The 19,085-nt window shown below is 48.6% G+C and overlaps 2 protein-coding genes across 3 annotated transcripts in view; one reads left to right on the top strand and one right to left on the bottom strand.

Annotated features, from left to right (window-relative positions):
- The window catches only part of LOC135912699 (uncharacterized), a 347,304-nt gene extending 333,535 nt beyond the window's left edge, over window positions 1-13,769 (bottom strand). For both annotated transcript variants that reach the window (XM_070525684.1, XM_065445214.2), the window contains exon 1: window positions 13,678-13,769. The gene's annotated coding sequence lies outside the window, so the exon portion shown is untranslated. The remainder of the gene's footprint in view (window positions 1-13,677) is intronic.
- Window positions 2,829-18,421, top strand: LOC135912716 (uncharacterized). The gene is made up of 7 exons (XM_065445235.2): window positions 2,829-3,080; window positions 5,604-6,007; window positions 7,415-7,668; window positions 10,429-10,700; window positions 13,663-13,821; window positions 15,894-16,133; window positions 18,041-18,421. The coding sequence occupies exons 1-7, from the start codon at window positions 2,976-2,978 to the stop codon at window positions 18,281-18,283; spliced, it is 1,677 nt and encodes a 558-aa protein (XP_065301307.1). The 5' UTR covers window positions 2,829-2,975; the 3' UTR covers window positions 18,284-18,421.
- The last annotated feature ends 664 nt before the right edge of the window (window positions 18,422-19,085 follow it).

Here is a 19,085-nt window from a genome sequence, read left to right as displayed (position 1 = left end):
CACCTTATCATTGTTCGTAACTTTTATACCACAGTCCTCTAGCCAAGTACGTTAACTGGGACCTTTACGCACGTCCAGCACATCCGGCAAGTAATTTAAGTACGTTTACCTGCGGACGTCCCCAGCCCTAATAGGCAAAAAACTACGAGGCTTGAGAGTGAAGCTTATCACATTGCGCGCAGTAATGTGTGCATCAATCAGCCATTCGTCATCCTCTCGGGCAAGAAGGTGCGATATCTATCTAAGCATTAATTTCATATCTGTGTCTACACATGCCCTGGCGTATCTAGTGCACTTGAATATATTTGTCTGTTAGATCAAAGGTGTCGTAGTTTTTGTCATTTGCCAGGTGGTATGTATATATGGAAAATTTTCCCTGATTTACTTTTAGTTGTGACTGAGCGCTCGTTCGTTTTATTTTTTTTCTACCTTCGTCTCTTTTTGACGTAATAGTTCTGCGGAAACTCGCAAGGTGGACAGAGGTAATTAATAAAGGGAAAATCAGATATCCACCCGTTCGTAGCAATTGCTACAAAGGAAACCCATACGAGTATCCTTTGTAGCAATGGCTACGAACCGTTGGATATCTGATCTTCCCTTTATTAATTCGACCCTTTTTGCGTTGCGCACATTCGTCAAGGGTAGAGTCACACACCTTCACATATGCCGACAACAAGAATGCCACGAATGTAAGTATAACGAATGTCTTCAAACAAAGTGGCCTATACAAGTCAACGCTAAGTAGAGAGCTAAAGCTTGGATGTTGCTTCGCACTGCCGCCTTCCCGTCATCGACGAAGGACTTCTGACACATGGTTGCACGTGGTGTCTCGTACATTTCCTGCCGCACAGCTGCTCGGTCACGCGATGCCACCACATTTTAAAAAACCTGTGCTCGAAGCCCGCATGTGGCTGCCGTTTGTTTTCATTGTTTCTGCACACATGTGTGCGTAGGCTTCTCGGCGGACGATGTGTGGCTTCTGTACTGCTGAGTGTTCCGGCCGAAAGGCAAGGAAGTTGAGAACGTATAAACTACCCAGATGTTGGACATTCATCTAAATGGATTACGAACATCATTCCGGCCAAGTTGACGTCCCCACAACAATTCGAACATTGCGAGGTATTCTTTTTTTTTTTCGTCCATCTTTCAAGCTGAAGCAGTGTCGGAGCGCGTTTCTAAATCGCAGCCCACAGTCACCGAGAAGACAAGATTTACAACTCGAGTCATTCACGCTGCATGGACTGGTGACTACAGTTTCGGAGCTCGGTTACGGCTCAACAATTCGCGTAGAAGTGCGAACGATTTGGATGAAGGTAAGCGTGCTATAGCTGTTAAAATGTGCCTTTAGTAGTTTGCGAAGACAAGTTGGATCTTTTGAGAGTGCAGTAGCTGTAACACGGCTGTATGGGTCTACATTTCCTGTCTTCCTTGTCGCTTTTATTGATAAGATACAACCTCCTAATACATCACACTGTTTCATAAGGGACGCTGTAGTGAAGGGATCCGGGTCAATTTTGCCGCTCATCGGGATGCGGCCGCCACCACCGGGAATCGAACCCGCGATCTCGTGCTCAGTTGTGCAAAGCCACAGCCACTGACTGAGCACGGCGAGTAATTTTCGTCTTTCAGTTAACAAGATACCTGTCCGTGCTTTCTTCTTGCGTTATGCACAAACCTAAAAGACGAAAGGACGGCTACAGGAAACACGGACTTGATTTTAAGCTTGCATTTCAATCTGATTTTTTGCCTTTTTATATATACGAGATCTGACACTACTAAACCAGTTGTAAGATTGCACGGCATTCGTTTGTCCGCCTTTTTCTGCATCCATCATTTCGTCATTCCGGTTTGTACACAGCGCAAGAAGAAAGTATAAACATCCAGCAACTAGCGCCTGTCATCGCTCTCTTGAAGATATGTATACACGAAGTGGCGCAGTGAAGCACCAATATTAACCATCCCTCTTGTTATTACTTCCTGTTTTCTATATTTTTTCTCTCTCTCTCATTTGGTTTGGTTAACATCATGCGAACACACTGACTCTACGCTTCTCTCTTATCCTGTGCGAAGTCAATAAAGGGGGGAGAGGTGAGGAACAGAAAAGAGAGAGTTTCTTCGCTTTAAAGCTCTGCGGCGTCTGTTAATGTTGCCCGGAGAGAAGTACCACGGAAACAGAATTTGTCAACTTGTTTTTTCCGCAACAGCCAGCAAGCGAATGGCGGTTAGTACTTACATTTGCCTAAACTTCCTTCTTTTGGCTTCAAACTTCTTATCTTGTTCTGTGTATTAACATGAAATGAAGGAGAAGCTGGTACCATTATAGGCGCCGGCTGCTCCTTTTTGTAGAACAATTAAAAAAACACGAAAAAGGTGATATGCACTGGTGACATTCAAATAGCACGAACACTTGCAAAGTTCTATCCACACAAGAAAGTAAAGGGAAACTAGGAGACGTCTTTGTAACTTCACAAACTGCTCACCTCAGCAATATATTGCGCTATAACTGCAATCAGTTTGCAGTGACTATGCATGTAACGAGAGTCTTATTGCCTTTTACGCTCATTAATATCGGATTGCTTGTGAATTCAGGTCAATAAATGCAAGTGAAGCATTGTAGAAACAGTAACAAGAGCGTTCAAAGTCATATGCACGAACATTAAAGAGAGCTATTCATTAATAATCCTTCCCATAGTAGCTGAGCGACTGCAGCGCCAGAGCTCCTTCTGGTAGTTTTATTAGGAAACTCCGGGGACTCCAACAGGTCCTCCGAGATCGTGCGCGCTGAAGCAAACTCGAAGGCCATGCCTCCAACATCGGGCTCGTGCCATACCTGCCCAGAAAGAACGACGCCGAAGAACGGGCATTCTAAAACGCTCGTGAGACGCTGTCATCGCGGAGCAAGCAAGCGTTCACGGCTATCCTGCAGCTCGTCGGTCAAATTGCACGTTGGCGTCTCGACGACTGTATGCGTCAAGATGATGTTCCTCCAGCCAAAGCGCGGTTACGCGCCCAGCCACAAACGGCTCTTCACCGAAGCTTGGAGAGATTCCACGCACAGCGACGATGAGCGCGAAATGTCGGTAAGCGTACATTACGAGCACTGAATGTGACGTTCACAACTCCCGTTTCGGAAACTATGTGTCGCCAGTGTGGCTTCGCTGTGCAATTTTAAGTATTGCCACCTCTTTATAATTTTGACCAATTAAGTGTGGTAACTCCTTATTTCACAGAAACGCACTTGGCCGTAGATGTGGAGGGGGTGGTTGGGCAGCTTGTATGCTAACACAGATACTTCAAGGGGGGGGGGGGGGGGGGAGTTGGACGTTCACACCCCGACCGGGTCAAAGTTTAACAGTCACGTGATCCTCACCCACCCTGTCGGCATAATCAAATATAATTATGCGAAATACAACCTTCCTAGCTGTTAACAAACCGCAACTTACAAAGGCGTCACGTGCCTCTATAGTTTAATAGTGAGGCCGTTCTATGATTAGCTAAACGGTTCCTGAACCACCCATCAGGCGCGATGAATAAACATAGACCGCGGATAGCATACGCTGCAGTGAACATCGATCTCAATCAAGTTTTGCAGTTTTGCGCGGTGCATGGAGCTGGCAAGCGGAGCGTGAAGTCACCTTTCCCTCAAACGCTGTCTTTTCAACAGAAGCCTGCTCTTTTCTGGGCACTTTATTTCGCAATATAGCAGATTTCCATGCGTGGCTGTTATTGGCCAATAGTTGACATCAATCAAGAAGGATGTTTGGATCAGTGGGCTTCTTCCTACTCTTACTATGCATATTTATTGAAGAAGTTTAATAAGCATGCCGAAGTAAGCGATAATCTGCCATCGAATTTCGATAATGATTGCGTAGTTCCAGAAGAAGCCGACTGTCGTCTGCTCACGCTCGGCCGCGGGCGCCCACGTAGGAATTAAACTTTAGCGAACCTGCTTATCAGTGCTGTAACCGCCGGGTGACGCTAATTTCGACTAGTTTCGAACACCCAACTAGCCTCGAATCACGAGAAACTTAAGGTCAAGTCGCACGCACACTTTCCAGCGCGCGCTCGCTCCTGTCCGCTCCTGGTTAGATGGCTTGGCAGACTTACTGATGGCGCTTCAAAATGCGCAAGTTGGATGTGGTGTTACGATGGGCCTGCAGCGGTACTGAATTGCAAACCATTCACAGCCCGCTGCAGTTGTTTCGATCAACCTGCAGTGTTAGCGATCTTCGGAGAAGCGACCTTCAAACCCTTCCCGGCCCGCTGGGACGACTCGCTTTGTAAAGACAACAACGCGCCTCCTCGACAGCCCAACGGCACCGGCATGTCTAGCCATGTTCGGCGGACCGAGTATTGTTAGTTTATTCGCTATCGCCTTCACGGTTTGCTTGGAGCAAGATAACTCCTGGAAAAGGGTATTTTGCGCTGCTTTCTCGCGGGCCCCAGAAGACGTCACAGTCAATGGACAGACGCGGCGGCTTGCTGCGGGGTCAGCTCTGGGATCAAGAGGCGCCTGCTTGGGTCAAGCGTATCAACCCATGTCTACGAGAACCCTCTCACCTCGGTGTGTTCAGTGAAACCAAAGTGCAGAAGTGAGTGTGTGAACCCTCCCCCTCAAAGGCGGGTCGACTACGATGGATTTGGACGCTCCCATTGGACGAAGGTTGAGCGGCAGTTTTCCCTCACCTAGGGATCTAGGGAGGACAGAGGGTTTTTAAGCAGCCGTTTCCGGCTGTTCGGCGTGCTTTCTTTTTCAGTCATGCTATACTGATGAAATGTAACGTTCTCCATCCTTCATGCAGATATTGTAAATAAATCCCATATTCCTCGTTCTCCATGAGAACAAGTCCCTCCCTTCAAAACGTCCTTAGCGTGGATGAGTCGGACGACGGCGTGGGCCAGCTACCACTTATTTCATGCCCGACCCCAACTCTTTCAGTGGCTACTATCCGTCTCAAGCTGCTGAATGACAAAGCCGGTCCGCACTACGTAGCACGGTCAGACTGGAGAATGCAAGCGTGAGCAGGCACTCAAACCCTGCCGTGCACAAAGAAAATGCTGCGCATACGCACTACAGTTGCATGTAGCTGCGGTCTGCTACGTGGAATAGATACCGCGGCCGCCGCGAGGTGCCGCCGTGAGTCTACCGGCTAAGTGCACTGCAGCGCGCCGAGGACAACCACATTTGTATCACGTTTTGGTGCGTTGTAGACGCCAGAAGCGGGAGTAGTGTCATATATTTACGTTAACATGAAAAATCTAATTATGAACTGCGCGTCATGATGATGTGCAGTATGCGGAGCGTTATGGGCACGTCCCGCTCCGCCATAGTCTTCGCAATGCAAGGCTTTGAAGAAGGAGCAGAAGCGCCGCGAAACGCGTGTTTGATTTGCCAATAGCTCCGATGCTGCTGATGTACTTTTTGCGGCGAACTATTTGTGAAATAGCCTAACTTCAAATGACATTTCTCCAACTTCGATAGAAAGTGGTTCAGGGCGCCTTTAAACACGTGTTTTAGGGCTCCTTAAATGCAAATAAGAAAGCACGTCCAGAGTGTCATGTCGCTAGTATTTTAACAGGCACAATTCTACTCCCCTTCCCAGGGTCCGCTCCGCCCCGTCATCGTCGGCGTTCTTCTGCTGACCGCGTTCTACGTCATCAGGACGTACGGCCCCGTGCAGACCTCTCCGCGAGAGGGCGGCACCTTCAACCGTGCGGCCGCCGCGTCGAACGGCTCGCAGAGCTCGGTCGCCGACACCGAGTTCTCCCCGTTCTGGCTGACCGCCGAAGAGGAGAGTCGCACCGACTACGCCGTCTGGCGGCTCAACGCGTCCGTTCGCTGGCGTCAGACCCATTCGTGGGCCTACACGTGCGGTGTGTTCGTGGACCAACGCGTGAGGCCCACGCTCATCCGCTTCCTGCTGCTGGCCCCGACAGAGCAGCTGGTGCCTTCGTATGGCCCCAACGGCACCAACTACGGGAAGTACGACTGCATCTTCCTCAGAAGGTGAGCGGGGCACCGAACGCGTTCGACTGCGATAGCAGTGATACGGTGTCACCCGAGGCGCGTTCGCCGTCGCCGTGCTGTCACAGTATCGACGGGGCACGTGCGGCACGTTTCGACGGCAACGCGAAAGGGAAAGCGGGCAGAAATGATCTCGGGCTGACCGCCGGGACGCAGATGCAAAAACGAAACGACGCTTGGCGACCATGACGTATGTATTTTCGGCTCCTCCAATCGCTTCCGGTGTTTGCCGTATAGAGAAAAGAGTGTCTTTCGAGATCGGCGTCCGTTACTCCGAATAGGTCTTCTCCGAGGGGTGGGGTTTCATTTCGTCACCACTTGGGTGTCGCCAGATTGCTGCTTCGCATCGAAATGCGGCCGCCGTGACCGGGATTTGATCCCGCGCCTTCGGGCTCAAACAGCGAAACGCCAGTCACCACGGAGGGCATAGCCGCTCCCTTTTAAAGCGAAACCTTTAGTGGACCCGAACTTGCGATTGCGCCGTGGCGGTGCTCCGACGAGGCACATGACGTCACACCGGGTTCCTCGTCACACTGCGTTCCTCATCGTTGCCTTCGCCTCCGCTCGCTTCGCCAGCTGCGTTGCATGCCTGATAACATGTCGGAGGACTGAAAAGGAGAGCTCGAGTGCGCCGCAACCACAGTTGAGGCGGCAGTATGGACGGCAACAATTCTGATAAGGAGGAGGAGGCCTGGAATGGACATCGGAACGAGATGAAGAGGAAACTAATCGCCCGGGAAACAGACGAACAGCGCGCCGAACAACTGGCTAAACGCCGCAACATAGCTAGACAACCAGTCTAACCTGACCTTGCAATCAAGATTAACCAAGGCTAACCATACTATGCATTAGCTTTCGCTACGTATATCCTGGCATAGCCGAGCTAAGCCGCTGCCAATTTTGTGGGCTTCTTCGTATGACACGATCCCTAATCGACGTTCAGACGCTGTAAATGGCAGCGATAACGAGGCTACTCAATGATGAGGTTCTACTCAAATTGAGGACGACGCAACGAGCTATGGAAAGAAGAATGATAGGTGTAACGTTAAGGGATAAGAAAAGAGCAGATTGGGCGAGGGAACAAACGCGAGTTAATGACATCTTCGTTGAAATAATGAAAAAGAAATGGGCATGGGCAGGACATCTAATGAGGAGGGAAGATAACCGATGGTCATTAAGGGTTAGGACTGGATTCCAAGGGAAGGGAAGCGTTGCAGGGGACGGCAGAAAGTTAGGTGGGCGGATGAGATTAAGAAGTTTGCAGGGACGGCATGGCCACAATTAGTACATGACCGGGGTTGTTGGAGAAATATGGGAGAGGCCTTTGCCCTGCAGTGGGCGTAACCAAGCTGATGATGATGAACGAGGCGACGACAACGCCCGGCGCAGGGACGTCACGCCCGAGCGAGGCACGTTCTTGGTCGAGACGCGCGATCGCCACCCGGACGAGGCGCACGTGCCGGTCTACCGGAACGGCAGCGCCAGGGTCGAGCTCTGCGTCGGCGACGACCCTCGGACCAACTGCTCGTACCTGTGGAGCACCGATGTGGTGGTGAAGAGCGCGGCGAGCGTGCCGGTCGGCGGACTCACGAGCGCCCCCTACGAACCTGTGCTCGCAACGTGCGCGGTGCCCGAGGACGCCAGTGAGTAGTGCACACAAGCGTCCCGTTCGCGTCTTCAGTTTCAGTTTTTATGCGTTGCATATTGCAATCATTCAGTTCAGCCCTTGGGCGCGGCCGGGCAGCCACCAACCACGTGACGTGACGTCACGACAGCCGGAGGGAAAGCTGGGCCCCAACTCGCGCGGTCGCGCGCAGCCGCAGCCACCGCGTGACTCCCGCTCCTCCCGCTAGGGGCGCTGCGCCGGCGCGTGACTAAAGCCCCTCAATCTCCCAAAGTAGCGCCAAGCAATACCTCGCCCTCAAAAAAAGAAAAAACACCGCGCAATATGCAACGCATTCTTGGCTTAACCAAGCTAAGCCTGGCCATTTTTTATTCTTTAAATACAATGAATACATAGTATGCACGTACGCCATTCAAGGATACTCCGCGACTTCCGGTTTACGGCCGCGCCATGTTGGGGAACCACGGAGGAAGGAATCTAAGGAGAGGCCCTGACGTCACTCTTTGTGAAGCAAAAGTGAAGCCGGAAGTTGGCGTTGCTCATGGTGATGCTCCGCCTTTTGTGCCACCCTCCTCTCTTGTTTACATCTTTCGCGAAACCACGCCGCGCTGCGCGTGGTATCGCGCGCGGAGCGCGCGCGCTCGCGCAACATCCGGCAGAGCACGGTGCAGGTAACACAGCGCAACAAGACACGGTGACTAACGCAAACCCGCCCACACAGCGCCTTTGCCACGGCACGAAACCTACCAGAGCAACACGTGCGAGCGTTCAAAAAATCAGAACAACGCCGCCATTGTGGCCCAAAAGGCGTGGCCATGCAGCAAAAAAAATAAAAAAGCAGCGAAAAAAAATGAGAACCTATACGTCATTTCCGCCACACTTTTCTCCTAGCGCGCGGAGGGGGTAGGGCCTCTCCTTAGTTTCCTTCCTCCGTGTGGGGAACCTATGGGCCTACGCGCGTACCTGTTGATAAGGTTCCCCAAGATGACGGAAGGTGGCGGAAGCAGACGACAGCAGCGGATGTGACGTCACGTGCATACTATGTATTGGTAAGATACAGTATACAGACGACGGTCCCAAGTCAAAGACTGCAACGGGACCCTCGGTTAATAACAACACATGTAGGGATGTGTTAAAGAAGGGAAAGCTAACTAAAAGAAACGAACACAAAGAAACGAACACAGCCGTTCAAGCTCAAGTTTACTAAAGTTTTCCTTTTGTTTTTCTTACAAAATGAACATAATGCAGAGGAAAGTTCCAGATTAAAAAGAAAAAAGCTGTCGGGTCGGCCTCCCTTTAGAACACTTCTAAAATTAAGAAGGTGGGTGGTTAGCAATAGAGCTTTAATTAAAGCAGCGGGTGAATACGTGTCAGCATACTTGAAGTAGGTAAACAAAATAGGTAGCTCGAGAGGACACGGGTGCTTCACATAGGTGCTTCTCCTTCAAGGAAAACGTACGCGTGTATTCAAGCTTGAATGACTGATTCTAAGTCGGCACAGTGCCTCTTCATAAAACCTCTCGCGATGTCTGCCGCTTTCTCATTCTCGAAGTGTGACTTTAATCAAGTGCCGTATTTATTTCACTCAGCTAATCCCATCCTGCCCCAATCGGGAGAGGGTGCTTGGTGTACACCAGAAAAGACACGAAAACGAAAGGCAAGCAGCAACGCCACATTAAGGTTCCAGCAAGCAGTGGATGTCTGTGACGGCAAGGATTTTTACGGCGTCTCCTCGACAAATAGTTTATCTCGTGGCGACGAGCGACCACGTAGACCGGTAACGTTTCGGGCTGTAGCAGGAGAGGAAAAACCGACACTCCTTCTCTTAGCGTAGCATTCTTTTAATCTGGTTCGGAACGCTAGCCCGTGCCAGCCGCTCGTGTTTCGTGTAGACGCGAGCGTCTACGTAATTCTCATGCGACGCCGATGCTGCTGCCGCTACAATCTATTTAGACTGCGGAATTAGATCGCATTAAATGTAAACCTGCGTTTCAACCAAGCAAGTTGCGGCAATGTGAGCAAATACAAGAAAATCGATTCAAATTCGTGACGTCACACTGACCTATCGGAGCTCATGTTTCCGGTGCGAAAAAAAGAAGGAAGGTTGAATAACCACCCTTTTCTCACCTTGTTAATAAAAAAATTCAGTCACTTTAGCATACGCTAAAGAGGATGAAGGCGAAAGCATGCGAGCCCAAGAAGCATACATTACATTACTTGTAATTACATTACATTACATTACATTGTAATGCGTTGTTGCTTCCTATTACTTGTTTTCTCTCACCAAAGGTAGTGGGTTCGAGTGCCTTAACTCTACCTTAATTAACTGTTCCTTAACGAAATTCGCCTTAACGCCAAAGAGCGTGTGTGCGAGTGCCTTAATTAACTGCATATTAATGAACGGTGCCTTAATTCACTTTGCCGTAATTAACACCAAAAATCGTGTGTTCGACTTCCGCCAACGGTCGAGGGTTTCACCCCAAATTTCGGTGTCATTGAATTTTGATACCACAACGCCGGACGGTCAAATTTACATTCCATGAGCCGTCTAAGGCTTCATAATAAATAGTGTTTTAAAATGATATTTTACCAATCTACAGCATACGTTAACTGTCATTCTTTAGTGCCGCTTATGGTTTCCTTATAGTAAGTTTCTCTTCCCACGTGGCCTCCTTGCTACAGTGTACTAGAATACTTCTAGTACAATACTTCTAGAATGCTTCCAGTTCGCTGTATCCGTGCTCCGTTCTTTAAAATGGCGGTTCGTCTCTCTCCGCAGGCGCTCGCCTGGTGTCGCTCGTGTACCGCCGCGAGGAGAGCGCCTTCTGGTTCGTTCCCCGCAAGCTTCACTTCGGCGTCAGGAAACAGAGAGCCTCGGTCGGCGTCTGCGTGCCGCCCTGGATCTCCGAGGACGGCGTTAAAGCACAGCGCGACCTGCTCGAATACGTGGCCTACTACGCGGCGCTAGGGGCGCGCCACTTCAACGTCTACGTGAACGCGACCGACCAGCGGACGTTGGCGTTCCTCCTGGCGCTCAGGAAGCGAAGCCCGGTTCGTGGGAGAGTGATTTTCCGGCTGCGGCCGGGCACATTTTAACGCGACAGCGTTAAGGAGCTCGTGTCGCAGAAAAGCCGGTGTCGTCGGCGTCGGCGTTGGCGTCAGCGGCGTTGGCCGTGAGCGATAAATCCCAGAAGGCACTTTTAAGCGTTCGCTTCTTTGCGACGTTCCAATCGTTCACTCGATGGATGGTCTCTGACCGCGAACGTTGAGAGACAGGATCATACCAACCAGCTTACATAGAAGTCCGTGCTACTTCTACAAACATATCGGTGACCGGCTCTGTTGTCTAAGTAATTTCTCAAAGACACAACAAACTCTGCCTTGATGTGCTCGCTGCAACAAACGTACGCCTTCATGCGCATAATTCCTTTATTTTAACGAAGCTTTCTCTTGCCTTCTGCTCCTTGGTTTTGCATGTCAGCTCGGTCGATTTCTCGCCGAGTAGCGGAGGCCGATCCCGAAACAGCGTAATGGTAAACTGCGTCGATCTCGGAGATGGCGCAACCAAAACTGGGCCAATCCTATGGACAGCGAAATTAGCGGTCGCGCGGGTCCCGTGGTGGGGTCACGTGGTGAAGTCGCTGAGTATCAGCCCCCCTCTCTCTCCGTTTGCATAGTGCGCTGCGCTCTCGCTAGCGTCCTCCTTTATGCGGTTTATAAGATGGCGCTCAGCGGAATTACTGCGGATTGAAAGAAGCTTACGAATTTCACAATCATTATCAATTATTTCTAACCCAATTTATAGGCTCGTTTCTCGAACATAAATGTGCTGCGCTGCTTGCCTAGGATAGGAACGACAGAAAGGGACCTGTCCTGCACAAATGGCATATGCGCAGAGAAACTGTGCGATTTTTTGTACGATTGTATGGTCGTACAAAGAAGACAAGACAACCACCAAAGTTAAAAAAAAAGAAGCCTTTGCTTCCTTTAACTGGCAATTCACTTCGTAAGAAAGTGTATAGCTTTCTATTATTGTTATTCCAGCAAATTTTGGCAAATTACGTGAGGATTCGAAGTATTTAATGCTGCGTTTAGCTCTTATATTGACCCGAAGTATTAATAGAAGGTGCATGCTCTGAAGAAAAGACTACGCCTCAGCAGCACACGTGTAAGGTTCCAACACAGTTCTCTGAACCGATGATAACGAAAGGAAACTAAAGCCACCGAAGAATGCGGTAAAAGATCAAAACTTTAATGCAAGATCCAAACTGAGCCGACAAACGCGACTCGGCTGCAAGCAAATCGGAAACAGCTGTGACATGGACGAGCATACGGCTCCTCTTTGGTTGATATAATTTCAAACGCCACGACGAGTACAGCTCAGGCTCGGTGGTAAAAGTGTTAACCAGCTTCGAACAGTTTATTTTAAAAAACGTATCCAATAGTCTGGCGAGTAGTCTGACAGATAGGATTGACAACACGATTCCGGAATTACGAGCTTCAACGTTCGACCAGCAATCCCATCCAACGAGTCTCAAAGAGGATTCATAAGTCTAAGCAGCCATTTTTCTAACGCACCGCAATTCGCGTTCGGACGCCGTGTCCAACTATACGTGACTCGTGCCTGAAATGCGGAACGCATGTTTGTCGAAACCATTCGAACAATCGGACAAGACGTCAGAAATATAAGCTGGTGTAACGATTTATTCCGCTGGCGTAATTCTATTCCTTCCTTTTATCACTCGCTGCTCACGACTCGCAAATCCTAGTGGCAAATCATACGCGGCGCGCCCTTTTTAACTGCTGACGAAACGCAACAAGGAAGATAAATGGAAAAAAGAATTAGCAAGGTCGATTCAAATAGGTCGCGAAGCTTCGGGCGAAAAGTGGTTCAGTACAGATTGTCACCGACATCAGCAGGGGGGGTTATGGGAGCAGCGATTGAAGCGCGACTATGTTTGGAGGGAACAAACATTGGGAAAGAAAAACGCGTTTTTTTAATTCAAACGAGACACAGTTAGATTCATTCAACGAAAATAAACTTCCTAGTCTATTTTATATATTCGTGATGAGTTAAGAAAATACGTTTAATTTTATTATTATTATTAAATGCATTTCTTTTCAGCGCCCATCGCTACAGGGGGCGTTGACGCCACTATCACTCGCAGTGCAATGCACGTCTTCAAATGGGCAGAAAGGCGCACTCGTATCACCTGTTGAAATACGCCCCCCTCACAATTTGTGCTTTCTTGCTTGTCGAAGTTTGTCTGAATTTGGTGACGCGGGTAGCTTCATTGCTTCTTAATCTGTTCAGTCAAAAGTAGTGAGTTCCGACCGCCAGATAATTGCGTAGTTGTTTTCGTGCGACTGCGCTGGCCGACGGGCTTGGCATCCGACAATAGGATCAGCACTCTACACCTAAAGCTTTCGTCGGCCTCCAAAGAAAGTATGTTCTGTGCAGGGATGCGATTTTGACAACCGTACGGCTGGCCTTTTCCTGCATCGCTTTCCGCGCTGAAAGCTCGAAACGCCCATCAGTCGAATGGCGGAGCATTTGAATATATAGCTCCAAAGGAAGAACAACAAAACAAATTTCGCGCCTTCGAAAACAAAATGACGTCACTTCTTCTTTTAACGGACATTGCGTCACGTTATTTTTTCTTCCGCCGGAAGTGTTCCCAGCACATACAGATGGCGCTAAGCCCCATGAACCGGCGATGGACCGCCATGTTTTTAACGTATGGGCTCCTATGGAAGCTTCGCTACCAGGTATATTTACGTTGGAATTAGTACCTCATCTCGAACACGCTGCTCCGACCCAAGGAGCCTGCTGAGCGCTGTTCGAACCATTCTCCTACCATGGCGAAACTTCGCATATTTAACTGCCATAGGTTCAGAGACACACGTGCGAGTTTACTGCGTAGACTCCTGCAAATCTGCCATTGCAGGAAATATTTCGACTTCTAGCAGTATGCGTCGTAGAACATTGCGTCCGTGTTCTCTGTCCCAACAGGTGAGCCTCACCTACCGGTCGTGGCCCGGCGTTCCGGCTGGCAGCAGCCTGGCTTTCGCTGAAGCTGCGCTCGTCATGGACTGCGCCTTCAGCTACGCCGACACGCCCATCGAATACGTCACCACAGTCGCCCTGCGAGAGTTTGTCGTCCTACGTAAGGTACGCATGCGCGAACACAACGCCATCTATAGTTCATGCCTTGCGCTGGCAAACCGTACGTCAAGTACATCGTCAGCCCTGTGACTGCGCGACGCGTTCAGTGACTTTTCACGAGTTGAGTCAGTAAGCGAGCCGTTCTGTTTTTAGCCGCTGACGTCACATGATTATTCGCACTCCGCTACGAGGGTTCTTCCAGCGAGCGCCACACTAATATTTTCGTATTAATTGTTTAAAATGGTTCACCGGCGTTTTGTGAAACCACTCGGTATGCCAGTATAGCGACTTTGGTAATTAATGGCGGCTTTAAAGTTTCGATATTTCAAGACTCCTAGCAGTATGTGCCCAATGGCTGCATCCTTTCCTGCAAAGTGACTTAGTAATAACTCGTTTTTCTGTAACACTCGTTTGAACCGTTGATTAGTGAAAATTGCTCTTTATGTTGATGGCCTGCGAAGTGGAGTAGCATCGCATTCGTCTGCTCTTTTTGCCTGCACCCAGTATATCAATGGCCGCACAAAAATGTTTGATGCCAAGTTAGCTTCTTTGATGAATGAGACCTTACATGACTAAGACCAGACTATATACCACGTGCGTCGCCACGCCTTATGTTTACGAATACGAAGCATGTCTAGAAACGGCGCAATTTATTGGAAATTTGTTTCAATTACATTTCTTGCACCTTTTCAGTCATCAAACGAGTATACTGCAGCAGCACAGACAGATAATTTAAAATTTTTGAGCGATAGCTTTCTGATTTTTACGAAACGTTGTCTGCATGCGTTGGCTACAGGAATGTCGAACACGAGATGAACCGTACATGTTGTTCAGCGTATTTGGAAGACATTCCAATTAATCGTCGGCATTCCAAACGTCGTAAATACTTTCGCCTATGCCTTTTTCACAAGATTTATTGCACTAACGAAACACTTAAGGATGAACTAATCTTTCCGCCATCATACATATCGTCACGCACGGATCGTCGTTTTAAAGTTGAAGTTCCAACTTGTCGCACCAACGTTTATTTTGATTCCGTTTTACCAAGAACGACGAATGACCGGAACCGCCTCCCTGCCTCCATCACTGCCATTTCTGACGCCACAAACTTCAAGAATATTGTTAACGAATTTGTTTGTAATAATCACCACTCCTCTTTGTAATGCCCCCGGGCCTTGAGAGTATGACGACAAATAAATAAATAAATAAATAAATAAATAAATAAATAAATAAATAAATAAATAAATGCCACTTGCGGAAACATGCCCGACGTAAAACGCTGTCAGAAGAACTGAAGCGAACCCCACCACATGACGACACACTGGCACCGTGAGCCAGCACCCAGGCGTCTACCTTTCAACTCCGTTCGCTAAAGCACTTAGTACGCATTATTCAAGCTGCACTAAAGGTGTAATCGGAACTTTCTCAAAACGAATGCGCCACGTTTTAGACGCACCCATTTTCGTGTGCCCTCTCTGCTTTTCTTAAAGGGACACTAAAAAGAAAAATGATTTTTTCTGCCTCAGTAAATTGCCTTTCGACGACACTAAACACAACACTCTTACCCCAATAAGACGTTTGGCAAGCAAAAAAAAAAGCGCAAGAACGAAAGGCCGGTGGCGACGCCTCCTTGAAGTTCCCGCACCTGGTCGCTGTGACGTCATGGTTTTTCATGGCATCTTCTAGGGCCTACTTACTTATATAGCGGTACATATTGACTACATTGTGTTCTAAAGGAACCAAATATTAAACATGGCAAGCTTCGGGAACCTTTACTCAGCCAACGCGGCCCAAATGCGAAAACATACTTTGGTATCCCTGATGTCACACTGACGTAGCGGCGTCGGGGTTTCGGCGCGAAATTCAAATACTGATATTTCGACCTTCATTTTCTCATCTAATAATCAAACTGTTATATTGAAATGACTGCCTGCGAGGTTCTCAAATAATCTTTTATTAGTCTAAACTGATTTATCGTTTCGCTTAAGTCTCCCTTTAAGCGCTATCTCGTCGTATACAATTGTGCACACAGCGCCTCAAAAACCTGAGCACTCACGGATGTCTGGCGCTGCGTGCAGGCGTCGAGCTTCGGTGACTTCCTCTCCAAGGCGGCGTTCGCCAACGCGACCTCGTTGACGCTGCTCAGTCAGCCCTTCACCACAGAAGGATCGCCGGGCACGGACGACATGTTGCTGGCACAGCGAGACAGGCTGCGCGTGCGACCCCTGCTGGATCCACCGGGAAGAACCTCGAGGGTTTTTCTCAAGGCCACGCGCATTGTGGAGGCCGACGCCGCCCAGGTCTACCACGCACTACAGGTGACGAGAAGCGTGCGCAAATACCTTTTCTTGTTTAAAAAAAACTTTCGCTGCATGAACCCGACGTGAGCAAGTCGATTCGGATGTCGAGTTCAGGCAGCCCGACTCGACAGTACGGACTCGTACATGACGGGTCGAGGTTGCTGCTACAGCATGTGTCGATTCGAGAGGATTACACAGCGTGTACCGTTTAATCGCTGCTTACTCCAGACCACTGATTCGACTCCTCCGCGTTTACATGCCGTAGCTGGTGGGTCGGGTTGAGTCGACCTATGCGGTCGGGTTGGCTCATCGCGACTCGACGCTCGCTGAGCGGCCCGGCCGGCTAGCGTTCGATGAGCGCGACAGCAAATCTCAGCCCGACAAACCGACTCGATACGCTTTCGTCGGGTTCACGCAAGCGCCCCGTTTGTCAAGCGTTTCGAAGCAACTCCGCCAGCGCCAAGAACGCCAGTGCAGCCACCGTACAAGCCGTGCAGTTTCCCACAAATTTTACTAAAGAGAACCCTGGTGCTATAGTGTCTGCGGGAGTTGTGAGTGTGGTAGTTTTATAGGCAGTGCGGCGAGTGACTGGTAGCCCATGAATGTCGTCCTTCTGGCTTCCAATGGGCTTGTGACTTTGCAAAGTGGAAACTTCGAAGAAAATATGCCATTATAAATGCAACGATTCGCAATGCTTATGCATGTGCGCAGAAACTTATTGCCTTCATGCGCTAAGAAAAATATGATTGCTCGAGTATCTGGAAAGATAAAGCGCAATAAATAACGCCACAAGAACGTCTGAAGGTGCTCACAAGCACGAACTGTAGGCAAATTAATATACAAGCGATCTGATCGCAGCACGCGAGCTCCACCTAGTAACTTTTGTGAGAAACTACAATAGCGTCTACAGGCGCCTCCGGTGCAGCACTTCGTACAGCAAAGGGATTCGTTTAAACTTCGTCCTTCTGGCTTCGAACACTTTGTTTTACCGCGATATTGTCATCTAGAATTTGGTGTGTGGTGACAATTAGCGTTCTATGCTTATCTCCATCGATTATCTGCTTTTCTAACGTTACAAATAAAAACAACTCTTTAAGACCAATAAGATAGTCGCTGACATGGCGACTGTAACTACCCAACATATCTAGCGACACTCATACTCAAAAGTGCCAATACATAATTATGCCTCAATGTGCACAGTTTCGAGCTTAAATGCCATTTTAACGTAACTCTAGACGTGGAGTTGTTGAGAAAGATCCAAAGAAATGCTATATGACAAGGACGCAGTATACTTATCCAAAAAGAACAATAAACGGTGCTGCAGTTTCATTTCTCAGCGAATCCATGCCAAATCCGCTGAAAATTCCACGTATTAACCATCATTTGTATGTTGGTTGAACTACTTTATAATAGCATCATTTTAAATTATATAAACAAGTTACTTCCCGTAAGCCTTCCTTGGTGCCATTGACTGTTGCCTCTTGTAATAGTAACTTAAAACTCGGGCCCCTCTGTTTCCTCTTTTCTCGTTCATTACCTCCAAAGTGAGTGAAATCGGCCTATAACGCGATCGCATTAAAAATAAATCACCCTAAATAGCAATGCCTTTTGATTATCTGTTTCCCATCTTTACGCCAGCAATAGGTGGTGTCCACATCACACACTCCAGAGACGGCTCTTTCAGAGTAACGGTGGCAATCTCGAAGGTCATGCTTTTGCGTATTTCAGGCGCCGGAAAAGCAACGCGTGTCGCTATACCGTAGAACGCAAAATGGCATCCGAGATTACGCAGCGCAAATGGGTCACGCGTGAATTTGGAGGCCACGTTAACTTGGAGCATTCGACCTAAATGTCATCTAGTTCTCGACTGCTTGATTTTGAACGAATGTTTTTTTTTTTTTTTTTCTGTAACCGTCCTCGCACAGCCCAATCCAATCACCGTGGACAGCGAGGAGGCGATCGTGCTGCGGTACGTGACGACACTGAATGACGTCACCGGAAGGGACGAGGCTGTCGCCTACTCTGACTTCTCCAACTACACGAACGAGGACTCGAGCCTGGCCAAGTGGCAAACGCAGATGTCGAGCTTGTCGCCGCTTCTGTGGTTCCGTTGGAACCCGAAGACGAAGAAAGACTGGCGCTTAATTCGAGACGGCACGCCCCTCTAAATGGCAAACTATATAGACAGACCGTTGCGACACGCCTACAACGTGTTCCACCCAAATTGTTACCGGAAGCGCGCAGTTCAACGAAGGACATTTTTTATTACCGTGGCTTGAAGACAGAAAGAAAATAGAATACTTGGTCTTATCAATAAGCAGGGCTTCCGATGTCTCTTTTGTTAAGGTGTATATTACGACGCTACAGCTTTAGAATGCAGTAGAGCTCGCTGTTATCCGCTGCTGAATCAGGCATTCAAGTTTCGTAAATGCAGTGAATTCAGTCTGTTGCAGACGAGGACAACGAAAGGACTGGACCGCTTGCTCCGTGAACTGGGCATACTTCTGTTCAGTTACTCCTTTGTCCGTAGCGCACTGCGTTTACCACCCAACAAGTCCAAAGAACAACACTATTCGAGTTTTCGTACATATCAAAAATCGTGTGCGGCCTTTTACTCTTTGCGCCGAGGGAAGTCGATTTATTGCATTTATAAAATTTGAGCTCGCCTTCACAATGATCCGCCCATAAATTCTTACCGGAGCCAGTTCAACAACTGATCCTTTTCAACGCGACTCCTTAAAGACAAAGAAAAGAGAATACAATTGCAATGCCTGAAACACTAGAATACTTGCAATACTTGTAGCTTTAATAACCAAAGCTGCCGAGAACCTCTTTATTAATGTGTGTATCACAACATTGCGGCGTTAGCGTGCAGTCACAATTTGCAGCTATCCCCTGCCTAATCGAGCGTTCTATAGTTTCGTTAGAGCACTGACAGTACCACTTTGCACAGAACGAGACACAAGAAAA

This window comes from Dermacentor albipictus, chromosome 9 (assembly GCF_038994185.2).
Source record: "Dermacentor albipictus isolate Rhodes 1998 colony chromosome 9, USDA_Dalb.pri_finalv2, whole genome shotgun sequence".
NCBI classification, from domain to species: Eukaryota; Metazoa; Arthropoda; class Arachnida; order Ixodida; family Ixodidae; genus Dermacentor; species Dermacentor albipictus.
This window is presented reverse-complemented; position numbering and strand designations above follow the sequence as displayed.